The sequence below is a fragment of the Meleagris gallopavo genome, chromosome 14 (assembly GCF_000146605.3).
Source record: "Meleagris gallopavo isolate NT-WF06-2002-E0010 breed Aviagen turkey brand Nicholas breeding stock chromosome 14, Turkey_5.1, whole genome shotgun sequence".
Taxonomy (NCBI): Eukaryota; Metazoa; Chordata; class Aves; order Galliformes; family Phasianidae; genus Meleagris; species Meleagris gallopavo.
The window spans coordinates 2,388,810-2,400,975 of NC_015024.2; the positions used below are offsets into that span (position 1 = coordinate 2,388,810).

Consider the following 12,166-nt stretch of genomic DNA (forward strand, 5'->3'; position numbering starts at 1 on the left):
TTTTGCTTATCACAGTTTTGTACTAGATTAATCTTTGGAGAGCAGCAGCATAATGACAGATTTCTCTTCCCTTGCCATTTGTGTGGGTTTTCAAAAGGCTGCGTGGTAGAACTTGAGATGCCTGACTATAATTGGCAGAGTGGGGGCAATGTGCAGCAATGCTGTGAAATGTGAAGTTGTACATTTGGGGTTTCTGACCGTGAGCCCTGAATGTGTGCTGGACTCTGGGGGGCTGTGATTCCAGTCCTGGCAACCTATGCAATGTGAGTCCCTGTAGCAGCCTTGAGGTATGTATCATCATAAAAAATAACCTCAGTGTCTCACCAGGGAAATCCTGAGCGTGAATCAGAAGATTTTCTTTTCCTAACTGATGTGCTGGTAAATGGCGTGTGAAATGATAGCATCCTTTTAGGCTGTCAAGAAATGTGGTAAGTAGGTTAATGAGGTTTCAGAAGGAATCTAATGGGTTGCTGAACAGTTGGCAGATGATTTTGTTACTGGAGGACTTAAAAGTGTTCTGTGGATGAAAAAGTTAAAAGGTGATTTAAGCACTTAAAGTTCTGCGGTGTATGAGAAATGGAAGTGAAATAAGGAAGTCCTCAGCAGCAGATTGAGATAAACTCAAGCCATTGCCTACAAGAAGCTGAATCCAAATGCTCAGTGCTGCAGAATGAAACACGAGTTTCTGGCTGCGGTGATTATTGATGTTTCAAATTGTTTGTGGTCTGCTGGATTAAATTGAACCGTGTTGGCTGTCATCAGTCACCTCTGTTTCCATGTGCTTTGGCGTAGCTTCCAGGAGGATCTATCTGCTCCACGATCTTACCAGGCACTGAGATGAGCCAAGCTGGTCTGTAGCTCCTTGGATCTTCCTTTCTTTCCCTTTTTGAAGGTGGGGGTTATGTTTCTCCTTTTCCATTTTGCGAGAACTTCACTGCACTGTCACAGCTGCTCAAATATGATGGCTAATGGCTTAGAAACTTCATCTACCAGTTCCCTCAGGATCTTCAGATGCATCTCAGAAAGTCCTGTGGGCTTCAATACGTTCAGGTTCCTTACGTGGTCTTAAACCTGGTCTTCTGCAGTAGGTTGTTCTTCATTCTCTCCCAGCTCCTGCCTTTGGTTTGTGCATATTGAGCAGTGGTTGGAGCACTTCTCAGTGAAGACTGAGGCAAAAAATTCATTGAGTATCTCAGCTTTCTCCATAACCCAGGTAACCAGGTCCATTATATTCTCAGGGAATGTTCTCTCTGCCAGCCTTAATTGCTACCACCCAGGTTCCCTTTGTCAACTGCCTTCCCAAACAGCTTGGTTTTGTGCATCCTCTCCAGTACCCCTCTCTGCAGTGTGCTGAGGGTTGCTGTGTGCATGGCCTGCGTGCCACAATAGTGGTGTGCCTTGCCCCCAGGCGATGGAGTTGTATCAGTGACAAACTGCTGTGCCCACCCTGATTGGTTCCTGCTGATTACCATTCTGTTCTGGGTCTTAAGTACAGAAGAACTGATGTTGTTGCTTTTAACATGAAGTAAGCCTTTTGTGATGATTAAGACTGTAATTTCTGTTTATTTCAAGCTGGTTTATAAGTAGAGTTAAATCATGATGTCCTGTTACTTGTGCCATCTGAAATACATTCTTATTTCGGTCTGACCAAGGAATTTTGCCTTAAGCAAGAATTGCAACTCCTGCTTTTGTACTTCTGTCTGATGTTTCTGTTCAGATGTTTTTTTTGGAAACATGATCACACAGATGATAGTGAAATCTGTGGAGGGGCTAACTGTAAAATGACAAGTGCTTGGGGTTTTGTGGCAGGTGGTGTTGGGGGTGACAAAAGTACTAGCACTGTTTCTACTTTTTTTTTTTTCTTTCTTCCAGGTCAAGCACTGCAAGTAGCAGAAACTTTACTACCTCTTCAAAACCTTCAGCAAGTTCTTACTCCCCCGCATCTGCCACGTCTGTCATTACTAACGGTGATAGCAGTAACTCCTATGGACTGAGCAGCTCCAGCCTGGGCAGGGGGTAAGAGGGGCAATCATCTCCTTTGTCTTTGTCCTTCATGTGAATACTGCTGCTCTTCCTTGACTGTATAGAAAAGCACTGTGGTGCTGCTTTGAGTAACTTTAACCAAACCTTGCTTTTGAGGCAATTAGGTTCTGCTGTTCCCTTCTCACTTAGAAGAGTAGTGCGTGTTCTGGTACTGCTAACTGCTAGAGCTTGGCCTGATTTTTCAGAGGACTGGGGATATGAGGGAAAGGATTATATTCTTCTCTCCATCTGCCTGTGTGATAGCAGTCTTTCCAGGCGGAAACTGCAATTTCTTTACTAGCTCTAACAGCTCATCACACGAGCTCTTGCACTAGGTTGCTACATTCAGATGGAGTGCTGTGTACTTGTAGACAGAGGAAATTAAAGTGTTCTGAGGCATACATTAATAATAGACCCTGTAGTGATTAATGTTTCCAAAGTTAGCGTGTGTATCTCATGATCCTGGTATCTAGTGCTAGCCACTGTGAAGCAGCAGAAACATGAAGGCTGGTGCCTTTCATTAATCAGTTCTTTTACACATGTTTGATGCAAGTTTTCAAAATGACCAAGACTGGGTAGACTCACTGTGGAATACTTTGTGTTGTCTTTCTTTCAGAGGTTCTGGATTTGCCTGCAACTCTTACAGCAGCGGGGACTCCGCTTCCCTGTCCCAGCCTGGTCTTTGTGGACTCAGTAACCTTGGGAATACCTGCTTCATGAATTCTGCATTACAGGTAACGTTTGAAAAGAGCATTCTTCAGATTAAGCACAAGAGCAATCTCATGGAGATTGTGAATCAGAATCTGTGGAAAGAAAAGTGCTTATGCAGAAATGGTCTGACGTGGAAAACATTTTAACCTGTGTTTGCAGCATTGGTGAAATGAGCACACAGAACTGTGGTCTCTAGCAGACTTGGCGTTGTCAGGCTTCAGCATCATGCTGAGAAACCTTTCTTAGGTTGATGAAGTGTCAGTGAGAGTTACAGAACAAATGAACCAAAAATTCCTGGAGGAAAACCAAGTTGCTGCAGGCCAGAGAGCCTTATGTGTCTTACTCTTGATACAGAAACTGCTCCAAAGAGAAGGGTTGCACTTGTGGGCACATCTGCTGCATGGGAGTAGCCAGTGTGGCATCCACAAAGAGAAATGAGTCTCTTGAATGCTGTAGCCTTTGGTGTTTTATTTTTTAATTTGTTTTCCAGCCATGTTCCAGTTACAGTAATTAAAGTATCCCACCTGCCTGAGAGATTTTTTATTTATTATTAAGTAGTCTGTCTCACCAGATTTGTTAAAACATTTAGTGCGTGTTCTGATGTGAAAGTTGGATTTGTTGCTTCACTGTCACAGATTTATTGTACAGTGCAGTAAGTTCATTTCCTTAATGGTTTTTTTTTTAGTGTCTGAGTAATACTCCTCCTCTGACTGACTATTTCCTGGAAGATAAATACGAAGCTGAAATAAATCACAGCAACCCCTTGGGGATGAGAGGAGAAATTGCAGAAGCCTATGCAGAACTCATTAAACAGATTTGGTCTGGGAGACAATCTCATGTGGCCCCACGTATGTTTAAAGTAAGTATTCTGTGTTCTTATGGTGTTGCTCTGTGGTAGAAGAAGCTAACATGCCTTCCACAAATTCTGGTGTCTTGAAAGCACTAGCAACAGAACTGCTTCAGTGTTACTTCAGTTTTTAAGGAGCTGTTTTTCGGAGAATGGGGAAGGAAGAACAAGTGAGAAAGTAAGGTCGTAACCTGGAGTTGGCTGTTGCTTTTTACCACAGTGCCTTACTTAGTTAATAGCCTTCTAACCTCAGAGCTGTTTTTATATGCATCACCATGGCTGCTGCTACAAAACTAGGCAAGGTCATGAGCACTGCCAGCTGTTAATTTTTAGCAGCATGCAAGTTGTAAATGCAAAAACATTGCATGATGAAGTAGAGAGCAGAAAGCATTTCCTTGTCTGCCCTGTTATCTGTTGGTTCGGTGTTTGCAGTGCTTCAGCACAGAGCTGCTTCCAGCTGAAACCCTGCAATGTAGCAGTGGTGTGCAACCACCCTAAGAAAATTTAAACTGTGTTTTTTGTTCTAAATATAACACAAAGATGCTCCAGGACAATGTAATAAAAGCATCAAAGGAACATTAAAAGTTTTTCTGTAAGTGCAATCTCAGTAATGCAAAGAAGAACATCCCAAATGCATGAAATAAGCAGTGAGCTGAAATTGTGAATTCACATCCTTTTGCTGGTTGAGTTTTGTGTGGTGTAGTCTCTAAGCTGAGTTATATGCTTTTGAGACCTGAAGCAAAAGTCTTGTCTACAACAAAAATTGTCTTCTGTAGGGTCACAGGTAGTTCTGAAGCAGCAAGATATTTTTAATGTCTGCCACTTGGAGTTGGTGGCACACCATCCGTCTCTATTGAAGTTATTCTGTAAACTGTTTGGAGGAAGTAAACACTAGTGGGCATCTTTAAAAGTGTCTTACTGTTGGCTGTTCTTACTTAAGACTGGAATAAGCGTTGCTTTTTATTTTCTTGTGCAGCATTACTTGTGCTTTTTCTAATATTGCTACTGATGAGCGACAGCATTGAACTGTCTCAGCCCTTTGGTTTGGATTTCCTTGCAGTTGTCATTGTGATTAAAATATACTAAGCATAACTCCAGAATCGTGTTTGGTGCCACATGCTGGTGAGAAGATGAGCTATGGTCCTTTGGACAGACCACTCCTTCAGCTAGTTGTTGACTGGAGTACCACAGAAAGTCCGTTGTTTGTGGAAGCAGGAAGGTTAAATGGCAGTGCTGTGATATGGCACTTGTGGTATGGAGTAGCAGAGGTTGTTTGGCTGTGGTGTTTCTGGCCCTTGCTACTCAGCCTGTTATCTTCTAGGTTTACGCCTAGCTGCAGACTACTGGTGACAACTGGTTTCAAACTGAGCTTTGAGCCAGTCGATGTTAGCTCTTCTGCAAGTGTTTTCTGTCTTCACCTTCAAGGTGTTGTCATGCAGTAATTCTGCATTGTGGCCGTAGGCTTCTGAAATGAAGTAAAAAATGAAACATGCAGAGAAGTTTTCTGTGCTCGTTGTTTGCAGGTTTGTGAATTAATATTCCTGCTTCAGATTTCCATGTTGTAGTACTAAATACATTCATCTCCCATAGCAGTTCAGGGATGAAGTGAAAAATGATTGGTAAAATTAATCTCTGCACTCTCTACTCTGTTAGCATTCAGTTCTCTGGGGTCTGCTGCTAATATAAGGCAGCATGGGGTTTGTCTGGAAAAGCTAGGTTATGTTTTTATCCCACTGTCATTTGCATACAGCTTATACTTGTCCCCTCTAACTCTTGTGTTATGTTGCAGACACAGGTTGGCCGATTTGCTCCTCAGTTTTCAGGATACCAGCAGCAAGATTCCCAGGAGCTCTTGGCTTTTCTTCTTGATGGCTTGCATGAGGATTTAAATAGAGTGAAGAAGAAACCTTACTTGGAGCTGAAGGATGCCAATGGCAGGCCTGATTCGGTATGGTGCTCTTTACTAGAGAATAGGCCATCCAGTGCTCCTGAAGGAGTATAAATTGGCTTTGATGCTTCCTGCCCACTAACCACAATAATGCCTTCCCTGCAAAGCCACTATACCTGGAAAGAGAGAATCCTGTTATGCCTTGTGGCCTAGATGGTTCTTCATGGCACCTTGCAGCACAAAGCTGTTGCTCTTTATTATAGCAGAGCTCTGTTCTTCCTGCCAAGCAAGAAAGTACCTCACCATACCATTCTGACATAGGTTTTCAGTGGAAAAGAAGGAAGTTTGATTTTGTCATATAAAAGCTAAGTACAAGTAGATTGCAGTTACCACTATAACCTTGTCTCTTGACTACCTCATGCACACTGTCAACTTCCAGGTAGTCTGGATCAAATGCTGACTGTCTGTGGACTTTGGGAGTGGGAATGCATGTGGAAGTGCCAGGTTGGCTCTAAAAAAGTTGTCTGAGTGAGTGCCCTGGGCTGTAAGCAGTGTTCTGGTAAGCAGCACTCAGGCTGGGGTACTCAGGTCTGCTCCCCTGTGGCCTCTTGATGAGTGTAACCTGTGAAGTGTTACATTGAGCAGGTTGTATGAAAAGTCTGGACAAAGCAGAGCAAGAGCTAAATTTTATGCAGAGTTGAGTCACTGTAACATGGTGCTGCTGTGGATCTTGAAGAATTCCTAACATTTGGTGAAACAACTGCATCTCCTGCACAGGCTTGTCCTGCTTTTTCCTCCTTTCTAGTGCTGTGGAATGGATATAAAAGCAATTTTACGCACTTGGACTCCAGTTACCCACTCTACAGGGGTACAGGAAAATAATTCTTTGATGCCATTTTCTTGACATAGGCCTGAAAAATCTCACGGTTACTTTTTCCTCCCTACCTTTATCCTCTGTCATTACTGGTATGTGAGCACCTTACAAGCACTTTTGTTTCTCCGAAGTTGGCAAATGCTGTGCTCACATTGAGATGAGACACGTAATAGTGGGATGTCTTTCTGTAAGTGAAATCACATTCCTCTTGATTGGGCTTCTGGTTTTTTGTCATGGTGCAAACAACTGCAACATACTAACAAGTGCAGAATCCACAGTAAATACACAGTCAGGGTGCCAGTAATGCTCCTAAAAGCCAGGTAAAACAATTATTTTTTTTTTTTTAGGGAGTGTATGTGACTATTTATTTTTCAACTTAACTGACAATAGCTTATAGTTTTTTTGCTTTTTTATGCAAATGGCAACAATGCTTGAAGTATATTTATTCCTTTTTTCTCCAAGCAGTGGTGGTGGTGGGGTGAAGAGGATGCCCAGCTCTGCTTCGTTTTCTTTAGGTGCTTCCACTTCCCCTGATGTAGGAAGTACACAGATTTCTGCCTTGTTTTCAAACTACTGTACTTCTGGCTTGATACAGGGCCTTAGTTTCACTGTGAAAAATCCAGGTGTGTTAGGCTGAAAATGGAGTGCACCCACCTTTCTGTGAAGATTTTCTCTGTATGTATTGACTTCCTGAGTTTGCTTCCATCCCCGTGCTTGCTGTGCCTTGTGTTTGTGAGAGCTAATACTTAATTTCTTTTCTTTCTGTAGGTGGTAGCAAAAGAAGCCTGGGAGAACCACAGACTGCGAAACGATTCTATCATTGTGGATATTTTTCATGGTCTTTTCAAATCTACCCTTGTTTGTCCCAAATGCTCTAAGGTTTCTGTGACCTTTGATCCCTTCTGTTACTTAACCCTTCCGCTGCCTTTGAAGAGAGATCGTCTCCTGGAAGTTACCCTGGTACCTGCGGACCCGCAGCGCAGACCTGTCCAGGTGAGGCATGACTAAGGCATGAGTTTCTTTATCTGAGTCTCTTCCTCTTAGGTTTTAAAGAGGTGGCTTAACTTTTCCTGTGGTGAGGTTGCCTATGTGATACACTGCTCTGTGAAGGCACTAATGTGTTTGCATGGTCACGTTTACCTTGTGTTACCTTGAAGAATGCAAAGGGGAAGCTTCTCTAAACGAGTAAGGATTTTCAATTTCATCCAGTTGGGGAAAAATCTCTGTTGCAAAAGGAGAAGTATGATTTGATTGCTTTTAAAGCCTGCTTATTTCTGAGATAGATACTAATATCTACTTTTCTTTCTCTTTATTTCAAGTGAGCCTGTAGGTGGGCACACACACAAAGTAGCCTTGTAGTTGCCATGCTTGTGCACAAGATCTGTGGCACCCAGAAGCTCTAATGGTGGATAGACATTTACCAAAGGAAAAAGTAAAGCGGCTTTTGAGGTGTTGCTTGGCAATATTTGCATGTGTTGTGCATTAGAACCTTTGTTTTATATAGAGAGTGTAACCTTGGGGGTAGGGGGTTGGTAGATGCAGTGGTGATGTATGCTAAGTTGGTGGTGAATTTTCATTCGGCTTTTTGTACAACTGTAAAATCAAGGAGAGCTGCACTCATCACCAAGGTTTTGTAAAGGGAAGGAACAGAGGAGGGATTCACTGAAGAGATGGGAAACATAAATGAGTAGCATAGAGACTGAAAGGGTAAATTGTACTTTGAAGAATTGAGATAAACCAAAGCTGCGGCAGCTGGAGCTCTGCTGGCTGAATTGGCCGTGCTCAGTCTCACCTCCCCTGCTGACAGCAATTCTGTGCATTGTGTGATCTCCCAGTTGGGATGCCAGAGGTATGCACCACTACCTTTCACCTCTGGTGTGTGGCACAGGAGAAGAAGTGTCTCCACTACGTGGGCTGTGCTAAGAGAAAGTGAACAGTAAGCCTGTGATGGCCACAGGTGAGGGTACAGATGGATGGCATAACCAAGAAGATCCTGGTGAATAATAGTGAAACGTAACTCCTTTTAGTCAAGGCAAGTGTGCTCCATGTGGCTCCCTCCAAGTGTGTGCCTGTCTGTGCTCTGAGTGTGTGCCTTTGAGACCTTCTCTAAAGCATACAGTTCTGATTCCCGAAGGAAGAAAGGATGGCTGTGACCTTGAGCAGAACTAGGCATTCCAAGTTGTGTTTTCGTATCCGTGCTCTTTGTTTTGCCTTTGCTGAGCATTGTTAACTCTCTTTTTAGTACCGGGTCGTGGTGCCAATGATGGGGGCCATCTCAGATCTCTGCGAATCGCTCTCCAAACTTTCTGGGGTTCCTGCAGAAAACGTAAGGATAAATGCAGCGTGGTAATATTGATAAATCTTTGTTCTTCTAGAGGCATTTTGATGTCTTAGTTTTTAAATGTATAATGAGCTGAAGGATATATTTCTATTACTACTCCATTAGGAGTTTGAATGCAATTTTTGACTGAAAAATATTAAAAAACAAACAAACATGGAAACCATCTGTTTATCCACCCACCTCCCCCTCTAGTGTTTCTGACAGTGTAATTTCTTAGTAATGTGAGATGCTCAGCCTGTTTTGAGACCACCTTCCCTTGGATGTCCTTGTAATAACAAAGGAATTGGGTGAGATTTTTATAAACTGAATGATTTTGTAGGTGATGGGATGGATTTTCAGGATACCAGTGTAACACTTCAATTTATTTCAATATTTAGCGAGTATAGATTGAGTGATCTTTGCCCAAAATGTTAGATTTGAGCTGTTGTTTCCAGCAGACTGATTTGCAGCTGTGGTATCTCATCTCCTCAGTACCTCTGTAAAATCAGTCTGTTACATGCTTTGTTTTTCTGATCCATCTTAATGAAAGCAGCTGATGAGCTCCTGGTGCTGTTATGGAAAACAGAGCACTGATGCTACGGGTGCTGAAAATTCTCGTAGGAAAAAAAAACCAAAGTGTTGCTTGAATTTAGCACGCATGAATTTATGTAAATATTTATTACAATCTCTTTGCAACTCTCACTTGCTCTTGTAGATGGTGGTGACAGATGTGTATAACCATCGGTTCCACAAAATCTTCCAGGCGGATGAAGGTTTAAATCATATCATGCCAAAAGACGACATCTTTGTGTGAGTAAAACGGGAAGATGCCACGATGCAAAGAGTGCTAAGAACCAACGTGGTTGTTACAGCACCCAGCTAACCACGGCAGGGGTCTTGCAAGACCAGCGCTTGCTCTGTCTGTGTCCAGCTGCAGAGGACCACAGGCAGACTTGTTTTGGGGAGTGTGGGTGAAGCTGACGGTTCGGTTGTGCTTGATGCTTCCAATACATGTGGTGGGTGAGATGACCTGGGTCGTCTGGGTGGAGAGCAAAGGGTCGTGTTCCTCTGTAGCAGCTGGTAAAAGATGGAAAGTACTGCACATGAAATGCAAAACAGACTTTGGAGTTAGCTGCTGAGCCTGGAGCTTGTGAGGTCCAATGAGATCCTCATCAGAAGCCCCCTCTTTCTTTATGAGGTACTCCACTGCAAGCTTGCTGTTTGTATAAAAGCGCTGTGCAGTGATGTCCTTGGGTGCAGTGAATGGGATGCTGTGACATGCTGTTTGGTGCTGTTCTGTCCTGCTATCCATTGTGAACTGCTGAGGAGTCATGCCAGACTGTTTTTGAAAGTTCTTATCATTTGTTTTCTCCAGTTGCAGCTGGTTAAGGTGCCTATGAAGGGCATTTGGTGTCTGTTTGTTGGGATATTGTAAGGCGTCAAGTTGCAAGCAAACCTTTCTCTAGAACTTACAAAATGTAGAAAAGCAAGAAGGATGATGTTACAGAGATCTTTCCTTAAGTCCAGCATGGAGATGCTTCTTGCTGCCTCACTCCCAGCAGGGTACTCTTCCTTTGAGGAGCTAGGAAATTGCAACAAAAATGTTTTCCTATGTGTGTAACCTGTTGCACGTTCCTTCTCAGAAAACTACTGTGTCTGAGTTCATCTCTGCTCCTGCACTGAAGGGGAAGTGTTAGCTCAGCTGCAGTCCTATGTGTGTTTTCACTTGCAGTCGCTGTGCCCTTGTGTGGAGGCCTAATTGTAAATGAGGCCATGCTGTGAGTCATAGCAGTGAGCTGACCTGGGTTAAAAATAGCCATGCAAGAAAGAAGAGAGACAGCAGGAGGAAACTTGGCTAATCCTGTTTTTCCATGGAACCCCTCTCAAGATGTTTTCAGCTGCCTGGAGCACCTCTCCTACGGAGACAGGCTGAGGGAGCTGGGGGTGTGCAGCGTGGGGAAGAGAAGGCTTTGGGGAGACCTCATGGCAGCCTTCCAGTGCTTGAAGGAGCTTATAAGCAGGAGGGGGACTAACTTTTTACATCATCTAGTAGTGATAGGATGTAATGGAATGTCTCATCCTTCGATATAGCTGAGAAATATTTCCTTTCTTTTAAGTCAGTGAAGAAAACTTGAGTACCTTCTAGAAAGTGTTTTGTTCTTTGGGCTTAAGTTACCTCTAGCTCTTCAGAGAAGGGGTGGAAGAAGAGTTGATTGGTATGACTGAAGCATGGCTCTTGTGCCTGCAGAGTCCACAGAATGTTTGTCTCTTGTGCTGAGAGGTGATGTGGCTGGGTGTATATGCTGTCTGCACTGCATGATGCGTCTCTTTCCTGTTCCTGAAAGAAAACTCTCTTTGTATTGATTAATGAAGGGCAGCAGCTGCCTTGTATTAGAAAGTATGTGTAATGTTTTTACAGCTACAGCAGTTTCACCCCAAATTCACAAATTAAAAAGCCAAGGAAAGGGAGGTAACACTGTTACCATCCAGTGTTTCTTTTGCACTATGTTTACAGTGGGTATTGCTGCAGAATAAACCCCAAGAAGACATTCTGTGGTGTTGAATGGGACTGAGAAGGTATCAATTTATATGCAAGCAACTCTGTAGGCTGTTTGTTTACTGTGGTAGGAAAACACTGTTTTTTTTTCCTAAGATTTGTTCAAAACTGGAGTGCCTCATGTAATAATGTGAGTCACAGAAAGGGTGAGTTTTCTAATATTGCTACTTCTGTTAGAATCAGATGAGAAATCTGCCCCATTTCAGGGCATTGTGCCTGCAGTACAGCAAAGCTGATGGAGAGGTACGGCCCTCAGCTCAGGAAAGAGGTCCTGGCGTGGGAGATCTGCTAATGATGGTACTGTTTGCATGGTGTGTTCTCACGTACAAACCATCAGAAGGGTTTGAAGTTGATATATGTAACCCAGAATATGACTTGAGGACCACAAGCTCATTTAAATTAAGGATCTTTTCTAGAATCATAAGGCCTTTTGTATTTAAATGAGTGTAATTTCACCATCTCAGATACTCAAACTATTTCCTCTTACATACTGACCATCTACTCTTATTTTCCCCTCGTGTTCAGTGGTTTGCTGGCATACTGTAATGAGTACATCTTATCATCATGTTTTAGGTAATTGAAGTTAGATGGAAAGTTTCTTTCACTGGAAAGGGCTCAAAAGTACAGGTAACCAAGCGATTCAGGACTGAGTTTAATCAGTACAGTGTATTCAGGAAGAGATTTCTCAGATGCACGTTCTCAAAATTTGTATTTAAAAATTGCAAAATTCTCAGTGGGGTCCCATGGTGGTTTTTTGTCCCTTCGGGTTTTGCTGGCTGTTGTCATTCATTTGTTTCTTCCTGATCTCCACAGCAAGGAAACAGAGAAGCTGTGATGAACTGAAGTTCATCCCTGCCTCTTACCAACATTTAAATCATCCTTTTAACCTCGCAATAGTGTCCTCATCTGAAATGTACTCCACCCTCCCACTTGAAGAAGCAAAACAA

At 42.9% G+C, this 12,166-nt stretch overlaps 1 protein-coding gene across 1 annotated transcript in view; it reads left to right on the forward strand.

Moving 5' to 3' along the window:
- USP4 (ubiquitin specific peptidase 4) overlaps nt 1-12,166 on the forward strand; it is a gene marked incomplete at its 5' end in the record, with an annotated part of 31,288 nt that overhangs the window by 7,422 nt on the left and 11,700 nt on the right. The window contains 7 exons of the mRNA XM_031555472.1: nt 1,873-2,016; nt 2,639-2,756; nt 3,419-3,592; nt 5,370-5,528; nt 7,111-7,335; nt 8,585-8,668; nt 9,378-9,472. Of these exons, the coding sequence (XP_031411332.1) occupies nt 1,873-2,016; nt 2,639-2,756; nt 3,419-3,592; nt 5,370-5,528; nt 7,111-7,335; nt 8,585-8,668; nt 9,378-9,472 (999 nt within the window). The remainder of the gene's footprint in view (nt 1-1,872; nt 2,017-2,638; nt 2,757-3,418; nt 3,593-5,369; nt 5,529-7,110; nt 7,336-8,584; nt 8,669-9,377; nt 9,473-12,166) is intronic.